The sequence below is a fragment of the Macadamia integrifolia genome, chromosome 11 (genome assembly GCF_013358625.1).
Source record: "Macadamia integrifolia cultivar HAES 741 chromosome 11, SCU_Mint_v3, whole genome shotgun sequence".
Lineage (NCBI taxonomy): Eukaryota > Viridiplantae > Streptophyta > Magnoliopsida > Proteales > Proteaceae > Macadamia > Macadamia integrifolia.
The window spans coordinates 13,730,170-13,754,201 of NC_056567.1; the positions used below are offsets into that span (position 1 = coordinate 13,730,170).

The 24,032-nt window shown below is 39.9% G+C and overlaps 2 protein-coding genes across 2 annotated transcripts; one reads left to right on the forward strand and one right to left on the reverse strand.

The window, feature by feature from the left end:
* Window positions 1-855: 855 nt before the first annotated feature.
* LOC122092928 lies at window positions 856-1,640 on the reverse strand. Its single transcript, XM_042663228.1, has 2 exons — window positions 1,518-1,640; window positions 856-1,425 (listed from the first exon to the last, which is right to left on the reverse strand). The coding sequence occupies exons 1-2, from the start codon at window positions 1,638-1,640 to the stop codon at window positions 856-858; spliced, it is 693 nt and encodes a 230-aa protein (XP_042519162.1).
* Window positions 1,641-4,599: 2,959 nt separating this feature from the next.
* Window positions 4,600-9,263, forward strand: LOC122094170 (ketol-acid reductoisomerase, chloroplastic-like). The gene is made up of 10 exons (XM_042664886.1): window positions 4,600-4,972; window positions 5,072-5,164; window positions 5,798-5,863; window positions 6,006-6,146; window positions 7,226-7,453; window positions 7,572-7,689; window positions 7,772-7,911; window positions 8,023-8,190; window positions 8,378-8,533; window positions 8,673-9,263. The coding sequence occupies exons 1-10, from the start codon at window positions 4,673-4,675 to the stop codon at window positions 9,039-9,041; spliced, it is 1,779 nt and encodes a 592-aa protein (XP_042520820.1). The 5' UTR covers window positions 4,600-4,672; the 3' UTR covers window positions 9,042-9,263.
* Window positions 9,264-24,032: the final 14,769 nt, after the last annotated feature.

Below are 24,032 nucleotides of genomic sequence, written 5' to 3' on the forward strand. Positions count from 1 at the left end.
TCTGTTACTCAATCCTTGGCCTACTACCATGAGAAAAATTGCAAGCTGCTCATCTACTCGAATGTAACGGGTGTCTTCTAACCAATCTCTATGTGTCATTCTATCTCGTAGGTTGAGGAAGACATGTCTTTCAACTCTAAACTCGTTGTAGCATACATCTGCATGTCCTGCAAGAACCTCTGCTACCAATACAACACTAGTGTGACTACTATCATTCAAAGGTTCTCTTATCTTATATGTAGTTAGCAGATTTTGGAATTGATATAATATAACCATGTCATCGTCGTCACTAGATGACCACGTGTCATTGGTTTCAGGGTCATTTGACATCCCTGTGTTAATGACAAAATTCAGTATGCCAGAATCTTAACTACGCTATATGTACTATGACTAGTATCAACATGAAATGGAAAATAAAATAAAATAACATCCTACAATAGTAAAAGGGATATAAGTTAGACACATTAATGAACCTGTATATATGTGAACAAATGAATATTAACATGCAATCCTGTAGTGACATGATATCATCAAACAAACAATTACTCCTGACAGTAAATATGAACCATAATCATTAGCTGTCCATATTCCATTATATGTCACATCCTACATTAAAAAATTAACAAAAAACCTGTACGAATCCAACAGAGAACCATAAAACACAAGCAACATCCACCTAAAGTATCAACATTCCGGTCAGTTCATAACAAATGTATGTTAGAAAGAGGAATATCAAAGTCACAAAAATAAAATAAACTCAAGTAACAAAAAACTAGTCCTGAAAAGTCCACACAATCTCCAACCCAACCAGCTCAATTTATGAAAAGACCATGAAATAAAACCAACTGAAGCAGCTCACGGGATATCCTTCAAATGCTGGATCATCCACAACCTCCTATCCGCCCTAACTTCCATGAATGACAAGTGCCAACTAGCATCATTATGTATCATACGCTGAGCCAAGACATACAAATCCGATGGAAGATCTTCTAAAGTGTCTAAGAGCTTCTGACAGCTCATAACACTATGTGGCCCGTCATACATTGGATCTAGAGGTCGGACAATGGCTGAAGTGGCAGATGAGTTTCCCTTATCCATCCTCCATCTCACAAACTCCCTGAAGTCCTGTGCAGAGTTCTTGAGTGTGCATGTCTGACTCTTCCTCCTACGATCCGTAGGAGTCCTGTCAATTTGCCGCTTTGGAGGAGCTGAATTGTCGGGTTCACCACTACAACCTTCACTTACATCCGGTTCAGTGTCCTGAAATTCATCATCATCAACAACAACATTAGTGGACCTAGGAGTAGTTGCTGTACTCTGTGATAACCCTCTATCCCCACAGGCATTGGAGTCGAAGAATATCTCTAACAACTCCGGCCACCATGGTAGACCTTCTCTCCTATATTTCGCCCACTCTTTGTTTTCCTGTAATCCAAAGAAGTATGTATAAGTAATCAACAAGGGTCATATTAGTAGTACATTCTCATACATATCTAAACCGAATAAAATATTCATACCTTAATTGCAGATTCCCAGACAGAGTCTTCCACTGTCGCAGTCCTTGCATTTGCATCCCATCCGAATCCCGTCGTTTCTAACAAACGCCTAAAGCTATTGTACTGCCTTCGTAACTTGTTCATTTTATTACGCAACTACTCCCTTCCAAATGGCCGACTGAATTCATGTGCTAAACCTTTCATAATATTATCCCACCCCACCTTTGTGAAGGTAGAATTGGTCTTTTGACCTTTCCGGACATTCTCAACCATATGGTTGATGAATGCTTTAACCTCAGCCTCATTCCATATAATAGTACTGCTTTTAGGGGTGGGGGTTCTTGGAGATCTCATGTTGCTGAAGATGTAAATTAGTTGCATTCACATAAATTGTGCTTATACAATAACAAACTTCATGGACATACAGGATCATACTTGCATCAATATAACTTCTATCGATGATATAAAAACAAGTTGTGTTTTGGAAAAAAAATTAAAAAAATCCATCGAAAATATACATCCAATGCTAATATATCATTGCCATTATGTTCACATCTAAACATGCAATCCTTACATAGTGTAGGGGATTAAAAATTAACTTACTCATCTTCTTGTGTAAGCAAAGGAATGATGTTAAAGACTCCAATGTAGCAACTCTCTTCCCCCCAACCCTTTACTAGAAGAGAGTGCATTCAGTAAAAGAACAAGAACCACATCTGAATAATTAGACTAATTCCTTCACTACACACTGATCAATAATTTCAAGCAACCTTTCCAACCCTATGCATTCATATGGATGTCACTGAAGCTCTAACCTTACTATATAAAATGTTATCGATGCATCAAAACATAGACAATAGGGAGAAAGGGGAAAAAATGAAACAGAAAGGGAACTTTGGACAACGTATTATAGCACTAAAAGTGTAAAATGCTCAACTTTATAACAATTTCATCAAATCACCTACCATGGACCAGAAAATAGGGAGCTCCAATTCATCAGAGACAAGAGAATAACCCCCCAACACCTCCACACAGAATGAAAATTAACCTTGACCTTGAACATTATCTTATAGATGCAAAACATCACTAACTCTCACACTTCTTCTCGCTAAAGCTTTTGAAATTTCTGGGTAATGGCTCTAAGAAAGGACCCACTCAACTATGTCGTTAAGTCTTTAGAGCAGTCAAACATTGACTGCCATGTAAGCCTTCTACACTTTTTTTTTTTTAGCTTGTCAAAATTTAAACGATTGAAGTACTCTCCCCCAAATTTCTAGGTAAGAGGGGTGTAAATTATTAGATCATAAAAAAGAACAATTTATAGATGATTCTGGTCTCAGAAATCCTGGGATTAATAGATGAATCCTATTCAACTTGGTCAACTGGTGAAGCATAAAGATGAATTTATAGGTAAGTGGATTAGTGTAACCCACTTTATCACAATCATATTTCTATCATGATGTATCGGCATGATATGTTCAAGCATCAAAGTAATCAAACTCCCCTTATCTCTAATTATACATATTCCAATACCGTAGGATGACCTGATTAATCTCAATGCTTTTCTCTATTTTTGGGGAAAATCTCTACACTGAGAAAATCCGTTTTTCATTAGGTAAATGACTTTCAACTGCAAATTACATAGATTTAAACACCAATATAAAGCTTTGACGAAACTATAATTGCCTGGTTGAGAGGGGGAAAAAGAGTTTGGGATGGTGAGTTCACAATAACGTCGCCCTTCTTGGTAAGCAATATTCTGGAACTGATCAGAAATAATAAAAGAGTCCAATACTACACCAGAGTTCCTCCAAAAAAACGTTTGCCATCAAGAGAAAAAGAAGCCACAAAGTTGAATAGAATTTTACACAAAAATAGAACCAAACATCGAACGATGGTTGCGATGGATTTCCAGTAATTCCAATCGCACAGAAACGTGACTTAGAACAATTGAGGCCAGAAGAGAGGCCGGCTACGTAGTAGCTGAGGATTATCAGGGTAGGGAATCAGTTCATCAAAAAATTGAAAGATACATACCTAGGGCACCAACGGTAGAAATGCAGACGACGCAAATCCAAGCACGAAGCAACGGTCTTGAACAATCGGAGGTCTCCTGAATTCGTATTTTAAAGCTGCGTCTCTGCGACCCTCTTGCAGCGATAGTCGGTCACGAGAGAGCCTCTGCAACCACCTATTGCAGTTGTACTAGTTCACGGGAGCTCGAACGTACGACGCTGATCTATTGCCGAGCGTCTCTGGATCGTCCTGTTCCTTCACGAGAGGGGAATCGCATGGTTTTTACCTGCAAAAACTGCATGAGGCAGCGTCGGTTTATGGATAAGGTCGACGGTGGGAGGAGGAGTAGACTCCTTCCCTGTTCTCGTCGAAGGAAATGGTGTTCGAAAAAGGGGGCAGCGTCTTTTGATCGGGGGTGGGTGGGTTTTTTAAGCCCAAACATGGTTCGTGAAACGACGAAACATGTTTGGGCCGTTTAGTCAAAAGTGGTTTTTGAACCATAAATCAATAAAAATTTCAATTTCTATTCCTATAAATAGGTGAAACGAAACGGGTTTACTAAACGCTTTTCTTCCCGTTTCTACGTTTTTTGAAACAGAAAACCACAGAAACAGCTGAAACGAAGAAACAACTAAAACGAACCGTTATCAAACGGGCCCTAAAAGTCAAAAGCATCATTTAGAGCTTGTACCACCCCATGAAAGAAGGCTCACGTTTATAGAATGGCTGTCACAGGGGAATTTATAAACCACTTGCCACTAGGGCTGGCTAGGCATGCTTCAGTGGGTAATCTCAATATGACCCTTTGTCAGGGCGGAGGAATGATTTTATTTAATTAATCTTTTTTTTTTTTCCCCCAAAAAAGAAGATAAAAACAAATCTAAAACCAAATTCATGTCCTAACTCAATACTCACACCTTGACACCGGGATGAATCTTGCGAATCCTAGGCGTGCAGTGGCTTTTCGGCCAGACAAGAGCTAAATAGAGTAATGGTGGGAGTCGGATCCGGATTCGGGGGAAACAAACAGAAAAATCAGCGGACGAGATACCATCTCTCGATGCTCTTCTTTATAAGCCGTCGACACCACTTGTTCATTACTCTCGATCTCTTCCTCTCGCTTATAGCTTACAGACGTTGGTAGCGTTTTTTGTGTTTCAATGGCGGCTGCGACTTCTTTCTCCCACTCTCTGGCTTCTCCTTCTCCATCTTCGTCTAATCCCTTGAAGGTAGCCGCCGCCACCACCTCAAATCTCAGTCTGGGGTTTCTCTCGTCGTCTTCTAAGACATTAAAACCTCTCCTAGTTCGTGTGTCCACGAGCAATAGCTCCTCCTTGACCGGAGGATCTGCTTATGGAGCTCGCATGGTCTCGATGCCTGCGGTTAAGCCTTCTACAACTCTTGATTTTGAGACATCCGTGTTTAAGAAGGAGAAGATCACGCTTGCTGGTCATGAAGAGGTAAAAGCCCCCTTTTTTTTTTTGCCTTTTCCCCTGTTTAATCTAGTGTTTATTTTCATTTTTTCGATTTAGTTTTTAATTCGTGGTCGTTTTTTGCAGTACATTGTTAGAGGTGGGAGGGATTTGTTCCCTTTGTTGCCAGATGCCTTCAAGGGGATTAAGCAGATTGGTGTCATTGGGTGGGGTTCTCAGGTGAATTATTGCTCCTTGATTCTTATAAAACATGATATTGGTAGCCCTTTTTATCTTTATATATTCGATTACTTTATTTATTTTTTCTTTAATCGTCTTTCAATGGTTATTTTAATTCTAGAATCATGTTGTGTTGTCGCGTGATATTCATTTTCATTATGCTCACTGAAATTGGTCTTATATGCTTCTGTTGTTTCCTTCTTCTGTTAGTGATTCTTTTATGCTGAAACCAAGGTTTAAAAAATCACTGAATCGGTTTGGGAATCGGCCATGATCGATCCCCATTTTCCGATTTCTGCCGTTTCGGTGGATTTTTAGATCTAATGGCCTATTCTAGGGTTTTTGGGAATCGGCAGGGGACAATTCAGTCACCGATTCCTTTTTAAAACTATGGCTGTAGCTCTGTTAGGAAGCTCTGCTACCTTAAATGATGTTCATTCTACCTCGAGGTTGTTTTCTTATCTGATTCATGTGCATGCTAGATTATTCTGTTCTCTGCTTTGATATCCTCTGTATTCTCCATCTTCATTTCTAATTTATACCATGTTTGGCTAGTTTTGTGTCTCATCTAGAGACTATACATTATGCTGTCAACATTTTTAAACAATTAACATCTTTTTATATTCTATTCAGGGGCCTGCTCAAGCTCAGAACTTGAGGGATTCTCTTGCTGTAGCAAAGTCTGACATTGTGGTGAAGGTGATCGTCTTTGCTTTCCACTAACTTGTTGTCTTTTGGCATTGGTTAGAGATTTTTAGTTGTTCAAGTGTTGATTTTGTAGGACTGGCCTTGGGCTCTCTAAACTTTGTTATTTTGCGGTTTATTGCCTTGTGTTTTACAGGTTGGACTGAGGAAAGGTTCCCGTTCTTTTGCCGAAGCTAGGGCTGCTGGATTTGCTGAAGAGAATGGAACTCTAGGTGATATATGGGAAACTATTTCGGGCAGTGATCTTGTGTTATTACTGATTTCTGATGCAGCACAGGTTAGCAGTTTGTGCACTTTCTTTTTTTTTTCGTGTTCCTCATAATTTCTATAAGTTCTCTTTATATTTAATCGTTTCTTCATTGTTCCTCTTCTAGCTTCTAGGTTAATCTCACATTCTTTTGCCTTTCAAAAATGTCTGTAGACAATCTATTAAAGATGCAAAAAGAAGACATTAATCTTTTTTTTTTGCTCTCGGTTTGGGGGGAGTTGTATGCTATTCTCCAACACCCCCCCCCCCCCCCAAAAAAAAAAAAAAAGGGGGGGGGGATGTCAAGCTGTTTGGCTTGCAGGGTGGAGTTCACTAGCTTGCAATTTGAAAATATACATCACAGACGATGTTTCTCAACTGTTTCTTGTTTTGAGGGAAAGCAATGAAAGGGTGTTTTGCTCTCTTTCCTGCCTCTATCAAGGGTATTGACATTGCAAATACAGGTTTTGGACCGTATATGTAGCAACTGAAGAGGGGGTGAACTGAATTTATCCATTGTATCTAAGCACAACCTTCCAAGGGTGACTAGGTTACTTCCAAATGAACACAAGGTGTCTTCCTAATGAATGCTCTTGGGATTAGACTGTTGTAGCTCGAAGCTCAGTGAACAATGCTTGCTTCTCATGTACTTGATACATTAGAGGAGTTCACTGGAAAGACCTTTCTTGTCAGGGTAATCCTTTGAATGGCGTCCGGCAAAGCATACACAATAGAGATCAAGTGTTTTCAATGCTTAATAAACATGTTATCACATTAGTTATAAGAAATATCCTAACAATAGAAATGAATGTTTTAATATGCTTGCAAATCTTTTATTATAGTTACCTGTGTAGACAGCTGGAGAACTATTTCACTATTCTTATCAATTTCTTCAACCGTTTTTCATTTCTGATGCTTCCAGTTCTTTAGTTACGGTGAAACTAAGATGTATCAGTGGTTCAGTGGTGATTGCGGTGGAATGTATCATGAGTTATATGTTGTTTATTTATTTACCCTCAGACTATATGTGATGTAATTCTATTTTTGGTTTTATGTTTTAAAAAATGTTCAGCTTGCAGTGGTTCTGAGTTTGTATAATGGATTTGTAGGCAGATAATTATGAGAAAGTACTTTCCCACATGAAACCAAACAGCATACTGGGGCTTTCCCATGGATTTCTTCTTGGACATCTGCAGAGCCTCGGTATTGATTTCCCTAAGAAGATCAGTGTAGTTGCAGTATGCCCCAAGGGAATGGGCCCATCTGTACGGAGACTCTATGTTCAAGGCAAAGAGATAAATGGTGCTGGGATCAATTCAAGTTTTGGTGTCCATCAGGTCTCTTTCTCTCTCTCTCGAGCTTTCATTCTAATTTCCTGTAACCAAATATCAGGTATTTTAATCAGTCTTTACCAAACCTGATTTTGTAGTCTATTCAATACTTGCTGTTGTGCAGGATGTTGATGGTCGGGCTACAGATGTTGCTTTAGGATGGTCAGTTGCCCTTGGCTCTCCTTTTACTTTTGTTACTACTCTAGAACAAGAATATAAGAGCGATATTTTTGGGGAACGAGGTGAGATTATTGGTATCCTGTCTCCACAGTTCATGGTTCACTTTCTATACTATCACCGTCTGACTGCCTGTTTCATTTATAGGCATTTTACTTGGTGCCGTCCATGGAATTGTGGAGTCCTTGTTTAGAAGGTACACTGAAAATGGAATGAGTGAAGATCTTGCTTACAAAAACACTGTTGAGTGCATCACAGGAATAATATCAAAGACCATCTCAACAAAGGTTGCATTCTTGCCTTTGGGCTTCACACTAATGTTTGTTCTCTCTCACCTTGATGTCGCTGTTTTTGGGAGTGGAATAAATGGATGTTTTTTTCCTTTTATCTTTTGACAGGGTATGGTGGCTGTTTACAACTCATTGTCAGAGGATGGTAAAAGGGAATTTGAGGCTGCCTACAGTGCTTCATATTATCCTTGTATGGATATCCTGTACGAATGCTACGAGGATGTAGCCAGTGGGAGTGAAATCCGGAGTGTTGTGTTGGCTGGGAGTCGATTTTATGTAAGTATCCCTCATGCTTTTCACAATTTGGTTGGAGGTTAAAATGTTGTAATATATTGTAAAGAATCTTTTGCCTTTTATTTTATGTTGCCCTGAAGTTTATCTATAATCTTTAATATCATTTATTTAATGCCAAGTACATTTGATTGAAGTGCTGAGTTGTTTCTATTATTACTTTGCCTCACAGGAAAAGGAAGGTCTTCCAGCATTCCCAATGGGAAAAATTGATCAGACACGAATGTGGAAAGTTGGTGAGCGAGTAAGAGCTGCACGACCAAAAGGTGACTTGGGTCCTCTGCATCCTTTCACAGCTGGAGTCTATGTGGCATTAATGATGGCTCAGGTATGAGGTCCCTCACCATGTTCGAGTTGTTCACTGTAGATGCTTATAGGTGGTATTGATGATAAAACATACTGTTGGTACCCATTTGCGCTGCATGTTTTGTTACTGATATTTTACTGTTTAATTGCTGATCTTCCAGATTGAGATAGTGAGGAAAAAGGGGCACTCATATTCGGAGATCATCAACGAAAGTTTGATTGAGGCTGTGGATTCTCTGAACCCTTTCATGCATGCAAGAGGAGTCTCATTCATGGTTGATAACTGTTCCACAACTGCTCGATTGGGATCTAGGAAGTGGGCTCCACGGTTTGATTACATTCTGACCCAGCAGGCCTTGGTAGCAGTAGACAAGGGTGCTTCCATCAACAGAGACCTTATTAGCAACTTTCTATCAGATGCGGTACATGGAGCTGTTGACGCCTGTGCCCAACTGAGGCCTTCCGTTGATATATCGGTGACAGCGGATGCAGATTTTGTCCGCCCAGAGCTGCGCCAATCCAGCAATTGAAGTTGAGATCTTTTCTATATAGCCGGTACTTATTTTGATGGGAAATGCTTAAACAGAGTCCTTGAGTTTAGGAATCCGTAGTCTGCCTATTTGGTTTATCTTGTTCAGATCATGTTGTTGTCCTGTTTTTGTTTGTGTTCAAACTGCGATCTAGGTTTTGTATGATGGGAGAATATGTTCTATTTGGTCATCATCAACCTAATTAAAGCCTCTTCCATAAAATGTTTTCCAAGATAAATCAGACAGAAAGGAAAATGGACTTGGCAGATCCAGTCACCCACATCTTTGTGAGAGCCAACCCGTTGCAGCAATCTTGGTTTTATGGTCATCAAAGTTTTAACAATGGCGGTGCCTGAATAAAATGACCCACAGGAAAAGGGGGGAAGAGGTTCCTAGCCTTGGCAGGACATGTCCTGCCAAAGGAATGAGCATTCACATGGATTACAATAGAAAATAAGACTCTAAAGCCGCATCCCTCGTAAGAAGATGTTTGAGATGGGAGCCAAGGAGGAATCCAATTCTATCATTGATGATGACAAGGAAACTAGAAATTCCGCAGGCTGATTTTGTTCTTTCCAAACATGCTGAAATTCTATACTCCGCATAGAAGACATTTGCAGGATTTTTTTTTATATGATTTTACTCTTAGAAGCCTTTATATTCCAATGGCCATTGATTTTTCCATTTAACATATCAATGGTTAGCATGGAATCTGATTTAATGGAAACCTCAAGAATCCCTTTATCAACACAAAGCTGCAATACTCTTTGAATAGCTAACAACTCCATAGCAAGGACCGAAAGACCTAACCTCGCATAAACAAGAATTGGGTTCACTATACCCCATAAGCAGCTCTATCATCCGAAAGAGACCAATCATAATGGAGAACATAGTAGGGGGAGAAACCATGAAAAAGCTTTTGGTAATTTAGTAATCCAGCTTGCTTGTATCCCAGTGATCAACAATATGCTGATTAGACGGGTTACTAACTTTCAAAGGAATGGTGGCACATCTTGAAAGCACTTCTCCTTTAATTACGGCTACAAGCTGGTACTGGATCTGACTTTATTTTGAAAAATTCTAAAATTCCTTTTTGCGCAAATATTAAATAGTTGAGCTAATTCCACAACAGATCCAATGTTACCATTTTCTCCTGAAAAATACCGAACCCAGATAGCTGCATCAGCTACTCTATTGGAGGTCTTACATCTTGATTGCACATAGAATATATATCTTTCTAAATCAGGGAAATAAAATTGCAATCGAAGAATAGGTGGACACGATTTCCGTACCTGCCCAACAGCAAATGCAATTTGGCTGAACATGCAACCTTCTATGTAACTGATCCCTTGTAGAAAGGGTATCCACTAGGCATCTCCAAGTAGTAAAATATTTCCTAGGGATATTATCAGCAAATCAATTAAATAGCTTCATGGCAATCCACCTTAGTTGACCTTCTCTGAATAATCTCCCATGCTGATTTGGAAATAAAGAAGGATCCCATGGAATTGGCTATCCAAACTACAAGGGTCACCATCACTTGGATTGAGGTACTTCACATTTGGTAATTCCCCCTAAGCTTCAATTAGTTCAAGAGAGGATAGAGGCCCAGGATGCCATTCACCATTTCTCAATATTTCCCCCACTAAAGCCCTCCGGTTAGAGCCATTATTATACCTGATTCTCTCCCCATACCTCTTAATTAAAACACATTTGAGGGTGTCATCTGTCGAGCCACAAACTTGTATCTGTTATTCCCAATAAGGAGATGGATATATGGTTCCATTTTATCTCTATACTTCAAAATTTTCCTCTAAACCCAAGAACGACTTTGAAGAGCTTTCACTCCATATTGAGTCTTGCCTCCAGTATCTGCTGTGGACCCACTTACCCATAAACTCTACTTTTTTTAAGAAGCTAACCACCAGATATGCTTCATAATACTAGACACATGCATTTCCCTAATGCACTTAATACGTAGGCCGCTTTCATATTTTGATTTACAGATCACATCCCATGAAATAAAGTGCATTTTCCTTTCAAGGAAGAACCAGACCAAAGAAAATGAGAATTAAATAAAGACTTCAAATCGGAGATGAGAATTTCTGGTAAACCAAAAATACATGACTAGTAATGTAACTTCCTTGTAATATTACTAAAGAGATAAGCTGCTACCAACCAGCAAATGATAAGAACCTTGACTTACAATATTCTAACTTTTTTTGAGCCTGATCAAGAATAGAACACTCCGCCATAAACTTTCTTCAAATGAGAATGACACCAAGATACCTTACAGGTAGCTTAGCATAAAAAATTATGTTAATTCCAGTTGTTGCATTCTAGTTTGGGTAAGGCCCCATAAAATAATAGAGGACTTAGCCTTATTGAGTCGCAACCTAGAATAGGTAGCGAACTCATCTAGAGCCCCCAAACTTATCAAATAGAGTCATGATCAGCCCTCACAAAAATCATCAAATCATCATCAAAATATTAAATGAGACAACTGAGTAGACTTACATCTCAGGAGTAATCCAATCTGTCCATCAACCTCCAATCTTCTCATAATACCTAAAAAAGCTTCCATTGCCATAGTAAACAAATATAGGGAGAGTGGGTCTTCTTGTCTAATGCCGCTACCTCCATGGAAGTATCCCACGACTCCCATTTATAAGCATTGAGAACAAAAGGGAGGAGACACAAGCCTCCACCCAATCAAGGAATCTACATGAGAATCCATGGCCTGCATCACCTCAAAGGCTCAAATAGAAGCTTTCTACTTAGAGAATCATAGGCTTTATGACGATCAATTTTGAGTACAGATGTAGGAGAGACAGCCTTCCCATCAATTCTTCTAACAATATCATGACAAACCAAAATATTATCAACAAATTGAATGGCCTTCAACAAAGCCAGATTGGTTTCACTCACCACGGATCTATCACCTTTTGGAGTGTGTTAGAGATGATTTTTGTGATTATCTTGTAGAAAAGATTACATAAGGCTATAGGCCGGTAGCCATCAAAAGATGAAGCATTCCTACTCTTGGGATTTGGCTGATGAAGGTGGTGTTAATTGAACTTGGCATATAGAAATTTCTGAAGAACCACTTTACAACACTAATCAACTCTTTACCAATAATTTCCCAAGAGCCTTTATAGAATCTAGACCCTAAACCGTCTAGCCCTAAAGACTTAAAATCCTTTATAGCGAAAAAACACTTCCTAACCTCCTTTCCTCAATGTCATTTTCCAATTCCACCTGCTGATCTGAAGTTAAAACACCTCCCAAAGGAATATTTTGAGAAAAAAAAAAAAATCCCTCATCAACCTAATTTGAGCTAAATAGATTCTTGTAATAGGAAACTGCCTCCTCTTTTATCAGATTAGGGTCATCAACTATGCTACGTACCATCATGCCCTTTTATTTCCAGAATATGATTTCTGTTATATCTGCAATTCATGGCTTTATGGAAATATCTATTATTACCATCTCCTAACTGAAACCATTTGACCCTAGATTTCTCCTTCAATAGTCTTCCTTCCACTTGCTAAGCATTCCACAATTTCCCTTTAGCCTCATTTTTTCAAAATACCGAGATTATGGTCAAGGGAATTAGCTGCTAGATTTTGTTGAGTTAACCCCAACTCCTGCTTTGCCACCTTGACAACATTATGAACATTGCCAAATGTTTCCTTATGTCACTGCCTCAATTCCTTTTTTATATTCTTTAGTTTTGCAGCAAAATTCAAGAGGGTTGGAATTGATCTTAATCGGCTGACTCCACCCCTTCTTGATGACAACATCATAATCTTCATGACTAGTCCAAGCATCAAGAACCTAAAAGTTTTAGGCCCTGATTTTTTTTTCTTCCATAACAGAGAAAAGTGGCTTCAAAGAACTTGTTCGAATCTTTTAATAGTTTTAGAAATTAAAAATTAAAAATATTATTGTCTTACAAAAGTGTGTGTTAGAGAGATTTGTCTCTTCCTAATAGGCACCTAAGTGACCAATGGGTGTGATTATTAGAAAATATGTTTGAATGGTCAATAGACATGTCTTGTGGAAGAGACATGGCTTTTGGGAGGTGTTCTTTCTTCTCCTATCTAAAAAGAGACAAGCTGTCACGCTCCGTTCCCATAGAACTAGACTAGTGGCCGGGTTACCTCCGGGTAACCCAAAATCACCAGGATCATTTGATACAATAATCACAACACAACATGCCACAATGATTTGAAAATATAATTAATTAATTCATCTGAAGACTCGTCATATATATATAGACCTCTAAATTCCCCACTTACTCTTGATACCCAAATTGTTATACATAGTGTATATTTACATGTGGGCCTACAGGCATGATATTTACACAAGAAACAACAATTTAAATATCTAGAGCACAAAAAGAGGAATACATCAAAAGATTCAAAAAGAAGAGTTGTGTTTGGAAATAGCTACTGCTGCCCCACAACGCAACACTCACATGAGCACTCGGCGCCATGCCCAAATCCCTCCAGGACCTACCAATCTCCCACTCGAATTTTGTCAGTGGGCCTTGGCTCTTGTTCCTCTACCGGGAAACTTGTAAAATCGTCTAAAGATGTGTGTACACAAGGGTTGAACTCACTAGCTCAGTAAATGGAAAGAAAGATGTATACAAGTAATCGCATCATGCATGAGATTCATTTTAGGCCAATTCACCTAAGCAACATTACTAAGTCATAGGTTATGTGCTACTCACAACCACAGTACGTGTATGCCCCAGGTACGAGACACATTCTCCATCTCACGATACACCCATAGGGTTATCAAAGAGGGTCGACCGTGAATACTCGAAAAAGTAAATCGTGGCCGAACCACAGTAGAAAAGTAAATCGTGGCTGAACCACAGAAGAAAATTAAATTGTGGCCGCACCACAACAGAAAATAAATATAGTATGCATGGCCCTCTGAATATATCAACAAGGTTTTCAACTGTCCTAATGATCAGTCAGGCATACTTCTAACCACCACGGCAGTCTGTGACTGATGCTTCCCCCCAATGATAACCCAACACCTAAACCCATGTTGGGAAGGGTCGTAGCATGAAGGAATGTCAATCCTAAACCATATGCTCCTATATGAGATAGTACGACTATATAGTACTTCTGTGTCCCATTCCACGATGCACCAATGCATTCATTTTCAAGCCGACTACGACATCTAATCTAACAATTAATCACGTGTCCAACTAATCATCATCATCCAACAATTGAATAATCCATGCTCATAATTCAAAGCAAGTAAAATGTATTTAGAATTTTAACGATACAACATAACAATTTATAAATGCATCTGATAGTAGACAAACATATGCATGAAGATGGCAAGATGATATATATATGATAAGATGCAATAAACACTCCAACATAAAATCAACGTCATTTCCCCACTTACCTATTCACATACAAGAATATGCACACACAGTACGAGTAAGATCCATCATGCGAAGACGAGAGTCCCGAAACCTAACATAGAAAGGAAGCTTAGAATACGTCTGTTCTAGGACCATAAAACAATGAACGACATGGTCATGATTCGTTTAACAATGCAAAGGAGACTGTCGATGAATTCAAGCTCTAACAGAGCTTATTGGTCCACAGGTGGGTCATACAGGTGGGTAGTAGGACCCACCTGTGCAAGCTGCCCAGGAAGAAAGCATTCAGACACACACCGATGGGTGCTACCAACGGGTTTGTGTACTGCCAATCCTACCCGCCAGTAGGACCCCGGGGCTCACCCAAGACCGGTGGGTGCTATCGGTGGTATCGGTCCTACCTACCGATAGGACCCCGAAGCCCAACCAAGACTGGTGTGTTATATTGGTGGGTCTAGGTACCAGCCGATCCTACCCGTTGGTAGGCTTCGAAGCCGAGGTAAGACTAGGGGTCACACTGGTGGGTCTGGTTATCTGCTGGTGCTACCCACCAGTGTTTAGCAGGTTCTACTGTCCAACTTTTCTTCTTCTTCCCACCTCTTGGGAATCCAAGGGGGTTGTTTCCATCACATTTCCCACGCATTTAAGACTTCATTTACCTGAACACGTCATAGATCTAGGTTTAAATCAAGATTTGGGGACAAATCATACATTTAGCTCAAGAAACCCCAAGACCTAAGATCCTTCCCCCAACTCTAAATATCACAAAAATGCCTTCAAACCTTGGTTGCTCCTCCTTTAAAACCTACAAAGAAATCATATAAAGTTCCTCTAAACTCTTGATTTGACTACATAAGAGGGTTTCACCAAAATCAAGGGGTTATGGAACTTACCTACCTTAAATCGTAGATCTCAAGGCATCGATCTCTTTTTTGGTGTCGAAATAGCAAGGTATGGCTTCGGCAACAAGAGGGAAACACTTCCCCATACTCTTCCTTCTTTTCTCCCTCTTTTTTACTCCTCTCCACCTACCCTTGCTGAAATAATAAATGGGAGAGAAGTAAAGGATATTTATAGTTTGGGTTATAAATATCGACTAGGGTGCGTTTAGTTTTGACATTCTATGGCCCGAATCGCATTAAACCATAATACGGAGCTATGTAGTCAGTAATATCGGGCACACATGACTTCATTACGACGGAGAACCCAAAACTCGCATGCTCATCCAAGTTGGGCTTACTGGGGCCCAAATTTCCTATATAGCTGGGTCGCACCCACTAGTGACCACCCTCCTGTTGGCCAGAACATGACCAACCTTGCTAGATTTAGATGGAAAATGGGTACTCAACACGTACTTCACTCCTACCACTTGTCGTGAACCAAGTCCTCATCACCAAATACGATAACATACCTTCCCTACAAGTGCATGGCCTTATGATATGTGTGAGGGCATGGCTTAAGGGTGTGAACCACATCAGGTACTGGCTCAATCTTATTCAATCACCCCACATTTGATGTCACCCTTGCTTTCATACATCATAGGGCACCTGCGTCAACCCTGGGCGGTTCAGACCCTGAACGACCAAATTGAGCCAATCGATTAATAAATTGTGTTTAGGGAGTAGTGCTCTACATTTACCCCCCTTTTTAAAAATTTCATCCTCAAAATTAAAGCTGCTTGGTAGTCCGAATCGATGAGGGTATTTAGCCTAGATTTCATCTTCCTTTTCCCAGACGCCTCCTCAAGTGAGTGGTTAGCCCATCGCACCTTTACAAACAGCAATGGAGCAGTTGCGAAAGGTTTTTATCTTCTGATCTAGGATTTCGATAGGCTACTCTTCATAAGTCATATCAGTTTCTACGTATTCTGGTTCCACAGCTAGCACATGCGATTGATCATGGACGTACCACTTTAACATTGAAACGTGAAATGCATTGTGAACGTTGCTAAGTGAAGGCGGAAGGGCCAGTGTGTACACTATGGAGCCAACCAGCTTCAAAATATCAAACGGGCTAATATATCTCAGACTCCAGTTGCCCTTCATGTGTAACCTATACAAATCCTTGGTAGGGGAGATTTTAAGAAATACTTTCTCCCCCTCCTGAAATTCAATGTCTTTTCTACGGTTTTCTGCATAGCTCTTTTGACTTGATTGGGCCTCCTTAATCTTTTCCTGAATGACATCAACCTTATCACACATCATCTGTATCATCTCCGGTCCAAGCATTCGGTGTTTACCCATATCATCCCAATTTAAGGGTGTTCTACATCTCCTTCTATACAATGCCTCATATGGAGCCACTCCAATTGTGGCCTGATAGCTATTATTATAAGCAAACTCCATAAAGGGTATGTTTTCTTCCCAACTACCATTCATTTCCATTGCACAGGCCCTGAGCATATCTTCTAGTATTTGTATGGTTCGTTTGGATTGTCCATCAATCTATGGATGGAAGGCAGTACTTAGGTTCACTTGTCCCTATGGAATGCTAGAGCCTCTTTCAAAATTAAGATGTGAAACTTGGGTCTCTGTCTGATACAATACTCATCGGCACCCTATGCAAATTAACTACATTATCCATGTAAAGTTGTGCTAACTTATCTATGGAATCGGTAGCCTTGATTGGAATGAAATGAGCAGTCTTGGTAAGCTTATCAACTATGACCCAAATTACATCCATCCCCTTGGGTGTATAAGGTAACCTAGTGACGAAGTCCATGGTAATCATATCCCACTTCCACTCCGGTACTGGGAGGGGTTGAAGAGTGCCATATGGTCGATGCATTTTCGCCTTGACCTTTTGACATGTGAGACACTGCGCCACATATAGACCCACATTAATCTTCATCCCTGGCCACCAGTAACTTTGTTTAAGATCCTTGTACATCTTGGTGCTTCCAGGGTGAAGCGTGTACTCTGAGCTGTGTGCTTCCTTTACTATCTTGTCCTATATCTCCAAGTCATTAGGCACACACAACCGGCCCCAACAAAATAGTGCCCTGTCACTTGTTACAGTGAAATCAAGATCATCCACCATTTTCTCTTGAATCCTAATTCTGATCTTCTGCAACTCAGGATCCAAGGGTTGTTTCCTAATCACCTCCTACCTGATAGATGGTTGTACCTGCAAGGGCGCCAGAGATAGTGTTAGGTGCTTAATACTATCTGGCTGATGATCGAGCTCCAAGGTTGCTCCCTCATATAAAAGGACTTCATTCATTAATGTCGCTTTTTGCTTAAGTTGTAGGCTGGTGGCCAAGCACGCAAGTGATATAGTCTGAGCTTTCCGATTCAATGCATCTACCACCACCTTAGCCTTACCCAGATGGATGTCGCAGTCATAATCTTTTATAAGTTCCAACCATGTCCTCTACCTCATGTTCATATCCCTTTGGGTGAAGAAGTACTTGAGACTTTTGTGATTGCTGAATATCTCATACTTCTTTCCATACAAATAATGACCCTAGATCTTCAAGGCAAAGATGATTGCGGTCAGCTCCAAGTCATGGGTGGGGTTATTCTTCTCATTCTCCTTTAGTTTCCTAGATGCATACGCCACCACCTTACGATGTTGCATGAGAACACAACCTAACCCAATTTTGGAAACATCAGTGTAGATCGTCATTCCACCCGTGCCTTCTAGAATTGTCAATACTGGGGCAGATACCAATCAAATCTTCAACTCCTAGAAACTATTTTCACACTCCTTAGACCATTCAAACTTCACGCCTTTTTTCGTCAAAATGGTCATTGGAGCAGCAATTCGAGAGAAATTCTCGATGAAGTGCTAGTAGTAGACTGCTAATCTCAAGAAGCTTCTAATCTCTATCACATTCTTGGGTGCTTCCCACTCCACTATTGCCTTTACCTTACCCGGGTCTACTTCAATTCCCTTCTCAGACACTATGTGTCCTAGGAATCCAATTTGCTTGAGCCAAAACTCACACTTGCTGAATTTTGCGTACAACTGTGGTTCTCTCAACCTTTGAAGTACCATCCTGAAATGTAATGCACGCTCCTCTTCTGTCTTTGAGTAGATCAAAATATCATCAATGAAAATGATAACCCACTTATCAAGAACATCATGAAATACTCGGTTCATTAGATCCATAAAAGTTGTCGGTGCATTGGTTAACCCAAAAGACAGCACTAGAAATTCATAGTGACCATACCAAGTCCTAAAGACTATCTTGGGTATGTCGTTGCTTTTTATTTTAAGCTGATAATAGCCAGATCTTTCCACAAAAAAAAAAATAATAGCCAGATCTGAGATAAATCTTTGAGAATACATTATCACCTTACAGTTGATTAAAAAGGTCATCTATGCATGGCAACGGATATCGGTTCTTAATTGTTAGTTTGTATAATTTCTGGTAATCGATGCACATACGCAGACTCCCATCCTTCTTAACAAATAGAACTGGAGCGCCCCAAGAAGAAACACTCGGGTGTATTTCTCCAACAAATCTTGCAACTGAGTTCGAAACTCCTTTAACTCAGGTGGTGCCATTTTTTACGAAGCTTTAGACATAGGGGCTGCTCTAGGAACCAAATCAATAGCAAACTCTAACTCTCTATCAGGCCATAACTAGGTTAGATCATCCAAAAAGACATTGGAAAACTCCCTAACTACTTTAAATTCCTCTAATGGTGTAACATTCGCTTCCACATTTTGTACTGAAGCTAGGTAGCCCTGACATCCGTCTTCTAGTAATTTCACCACTTACAGGGCTTAGATGAGAACCTCTCTAGGTCACTTCGCCTTATTTTCTTAGTACACTAGCTCCATCACTCACCGCTTTAATTTGTTTCTTGGTGCACATCACGTTCGTCTGGTGAGATGACAACCAGTCCATGCCCAATAAGACATCAAAATTTTGCATGTTGAATTTGATAAGCTGGGCATCTGCTTCTTCCCACCAATTTCAATTGAACATGGCCCATACACTTCATTTAACTGTGCTACTTTTCCTATAGGTGTACTAACTATCAACTTACCTTCTAGAACCCTAGGTGACACATCAATCTTCTTAGCTAACCTTTTAGATATAAATGAATGTGATGCTCCAAAGTCAAATACTCGAGATAGATAGGATACCTGCTACTATATCAGGGCTGGCTTCAACCTCGTCGACTGACAATGCATACATTCTTCCTTGGGGTTTGCTCCCTTGAGCCAATGCGGATCTATATACATGGGGCTAATTCTGTACAACAGTTGGATTGTATAGGCAATCTTTAGCTAAGTGCCCAACTGCATGACAAACATAGCAACAATTTTAGGAGGCTTGCATTGGCACTGGAGCTCTCTATATCTGACTTGGTGCAGTTAAAGGACGAGGCAACCTCGGGGCTATAGGCACCGTGCTAGTATTCGGGTGAAAAGAGGTGGTACCCGATCCATCAGCTAGTAGGGGGCATATAACCCGATGATTTGTATGGCAGCTAATATGATAGACCATAATTATATGGCCTATGGAAACTCTTACTCGGGTTTCCCAAATCCACATAAGGATTAGACCTCTTCCAGAGCCCTAGTGTAGTGGCAGACTCCCCCTTCTGCTTGTTCTCCATGGTCTTGGCCTTCTCGTACTATCTGGGCATAGTCTGTCAAATCTATGGTCCCTAATACCATACCAATAGTTACTTTCAATCCCTTCAAAAACTTCTTAGCCTTTTCCTCAGCTGATTTCATGTGTCGAGGAGAGAAATAAAACAAGTCCTCAAATTGTTGTTGGTACTCAAGGATGGACTTGTTGCCTTAAGTCAATGCCATAAACTCTACTTCCTTTAGGTCTTTGAAGCACTATCGTCTATCGCCTTCACTTAGCATGCTTAGTTTGATTCGTTAAAGGCTATCATTAGTGTATACCAAAAATCAATATGAAATACCATTGTTTGAATAAAATAATTGAATCACAGAGACAAATATTTCAAACTAATTTATCTATTAAAAATAATCCACAATGGGAAGGGGTCTTTAAAATCAAATAATCAAGTATGAAATCCAACCAAAAATTAAATAACAATAACTCAAAACCTCATCTAAACCTAAAGATAGAAAGGGGACTTAGCCGCTCATGGTACTAATGAATGAATGACAACAATCATGATGGTGGTGATGAACCCTTGGCATCATGGCAATCATCTCTGCATTGTTGTCCCTAAAAATCCATCCCAAAGATGGTGTAATCCAAGAAGAAAGGAGAACTATAAGAACTAAGAAAGTAAAACCATTAAGCTCTCTCCTCTATGAAGGGTGTGATATGGTAGCCTCTCTCCTAAAGAATGGGTGTGTAGAGTCTAAAAAGGGAAGGACTAAAAGAGAGATTTATGGGAAAGAGAGTAAGAGAGAGAGAGAAGTGTGTGTGATGGTTTGGTGGAATTGGATTTCAATTAGGAGAAAATAAACCGTGGGCATGGGAGAAGAAATAGGGAAAAGAGAGAGAAATCGTGGGGAATCTAGGAAGAAAGAGATGTGGGTAATGGAGAGCGTGAGAAGGAAGGAAAAGGAGAGAGATATATGGAATGGAAAGATAAAATAAGAATTGTAGGAGGGAGAGATTCGATGGGAGAGAGGGATTAGGAAAGAGAGGGAGATGGAGGTAGAGATCGACTAAGATTAGGAGAAATTTTAGGAGATGGTTAGGAGTTAGGACAAAGAGAGAGAAAATGTTGAGATAAAATAGGAGAAGGAGAGAAGGAGGAGAGAAAGTAGGAGAGGGAAGAAGGACTAGACATGGAAGAGGGAGAGAAAATAATTTCTCTCTTCTCAATTTCCCTTTTTTCTATTTTTTATTCTCTTTTTCTCTTAGAATTTCTAATCCTACCCTCGATCCTTGCTCTTGCTTCTAGACTGAAACATCTCCATCCATTTAGTATCAAACCTGTGCACATCTGTTGAAAACCCTGTAACCAAAGATTATCCCAATATGTGGTCAAATTACTCATGAAACTCAACTTAAAATTAACAATTGAATATTAATTTTATGAATAATTGTGACTCGATCAGTTGCCGCCAAGATGAGCTTGGAAGCTTTCCACTATGAGTTGGCTTCATTCTTCAACCGTAAACCTGCACATATGAGTTTCTGAGCCTCTGTGAATTCCACCACCTCAAATATTTTCTCCATCTCTTGGGTCCATCGATCCGGCTCTAAGGGATCCCTACCCACCTTAGTGAAGATAAATGGCCAGTGCTTCTTAAATGATTCAATCGCCTTTACAGTAATAGTTTTCGGTGGGTAATAAGGTGTATAAGCCGTATGGTATGGATACAACGGTGGCATCATATATGGAGGAGTGCCAAAAGGTGGGAACCGTGAAGTCACCACGAGAGGTGTACCCCTTGGTTGGTCTTGTGGTGGCACTCTAGGATGTGTACCCCCCTGTGTATCTAGGAGTGGTGCTCTAGGAGGTGTACCCCCTGGTTGAGCTCCGGCACTTGCCATAATGGGCGGATCCTATGAAAAAGTCACCCCACGGGGATGATGGCCTAGCTGTGTGGGGTTCAATTGTTGATGCATAGCATTCATGAAAGTTTGTTGCTAGAGTAGTTGCTACTGGAATGCTTGTTGCGACTATTGGATAAGAGCCACAACATCATTTGGAGTGATAATGGTAGGAGGATCCTGGATTTTATTCAAAGGTTGGGTCCTCTAATATCTCCTCTTACCTAGGGCCCACCCGGGGTCGTGGGTGTGGTGACAGTCCCACTAGTCGAGGCCCTTGAGGATTTGGTAATCCTCCAGTAGGACGGGAACCGCGAGGGGCTCCTCGTGCATTACCTCGGGATTTAGTGCATACCATAATGCTTTGTACCTGAATTGCATCAAAGTTAAGCATTGATTAAGTGCCACAATTTATCACGTGTACGCACGAAATCAAATGCACCCATGGTTTAAAGTATCGGTCCGTATCGTACCGTATCAACCCTTACCGATGCGATACTGACCAATACGATACATGAAATTTTTAAAACCCTTTTGTATCGATACATATCTTACGATACACACCGATACACACCGATACGTATCGATACTCACCGATACGTACCGATACTCTATGGAGAATTCAAAATTGAAGTGAAATGTATGTTTTGGTATGTATCGGTACGTATCGGTGTGTATCGATATGTATCGATCGATACACACTGATACGTATCGATACGGTCATAAAATGGCCAAAATGAGTAATTTTTTAGAAAAACACAACTTTTTGAGGTGTTTTTGTTCTAAAGTTGCTGCCAACCATTTTTCTCTCTAACGAAAGTGGAAATCAAGGTTGAGATCAAGGATTTTACATTTATGGGACAACTACAAACCAACTACAAACCTTGGATTCTTAGTGCGATACTCTCAATTTACTGTTTATGCATAATACATGTTATATATAACTTTTTTTAACTATTTTTTTATGCAAAAGTGTATAAAAAAGTGTTTCCTATCCATTTATGTGCGTATCTTTAGCGTATCTCCGATACAATACGATACCCTTCGATACGTATTTTAATTTTGGCCGACCGATACGGCAACCGATACCGATACTTTAATCCTTGAATGCACCTCATGCCACAGATCAGATTATCACACTGCATTTCATCATCGTAGTACGCATCCACAACGTTAAACGCTATTATAGAAATCACCACACATGTTAATGCACCCAAATTTCTTATGCAACAGCTTATAATTCATCCAAATTTGGGGTCTTCAAGGCATGGGAAACAAAATTTTAAATTTTGGGGTATTTTGGCCCCAAAATCCCACACCAGTGGGTGGATTGGATTCAAGACCCATCGGTCATGGCCACGGTTCTGTTATGAGGGCTTTCTTGCCCTCATTTCACTCACTCTTCATTCCTCTCATTTCCACTCTTCTCAAGTTCGTTTAAGGCAGCAAGGGAAGTTGCAACCAAGCACTCTACACACACCCATTTTGGATTAAAGTGTTCAACCATCATCCTTCACCTTCAAGTAAGTGTTCTTTTCCTCATTCTCTCTTTTGAACTATGAAATTTCGGTTGTTCTTGTTCTATATCCTTTAAAATTCATTTTTCTTTTGATTCTTCCCAACTAGAATATGAATGTAGCATGTGAGCATGTCATTTATTCCATGATTTTCTTCTTCAATCACCACATTTGTCACTTTCATGAGTTGTTTAACCATATTCTTCCCAATTTTGCTGTTTTAGGGTTTTCTTGTTCTCTCTCTCTTTCCTTGCACAATGTATGATATAAATAAGTTCATCCACTCTCATTTGGTTGTATTATAGTGATAAGAATGTCACATTGCATGTATGCTTCACCCATCACTCCTTGGCAAGAAATTCCACTATTCCTAGATTAGGGTTTATGAAGAAATTAGGGCTTTTCTTTGTTTTTCCTTCAATAGGGCCAAGATATGTATAATTGTAATCATTTGAACCTTCTTTTACATACTATTGTTGAGTTCTCCTCAACGCTATGGATGTTCATGGATTATGCTCTTCTCTATGATATTTCCCCTTTTCTTCTCTTGGAATTCTGTCTAATACCTTGGATTGATCGCATTTGCATGAATCTATGCTTTAAATAAA

What these genes read in the sequence shown, in the direction of transcription:
- LOC122092928 (XM_042663228.1), bottom strand. Translation starts at nt 1,640, where the DNA reads ATGAACAAGTTACGAAGGCAGTACAATAGCTTTAGGCGTTTGTTAGAA. An exon ending in TCTGGGAATCTGCAATTAAG is followed by an intron (nt 1,426 to 1,517) that starts GTATGAATATTT and finishes TTTGGATTACAG; the next exon opens with GAAAACAAAGAGTGGGCGAA.
- LOC122094170 (XM_042664886.1), top strand. Translation starts at nt 4,673, where the DNA reads ATGGCGGCTGCGACTTCTTTCTCCCACTCTCTGGCTTCTCCTTCTCCA. An exon ending in TCATTGGGTGGGGTTCTCAG is followed by an intron (nt 5,165 to 5,797) that starts GTGAATTATTGC and finishes TATTCTATTCAG; the next exon opens with GGGCCTGCTCAAGCTCAGAA. An exon ending in TGATTTCTGATGCAGCACAG is followed by an intron (nt 6,147 to 7,225) that starts GTTAGCAGTTTG and finishes ATGGATTTGTAG; the next exon opens with GCAGATAATTATGAGAAAGT.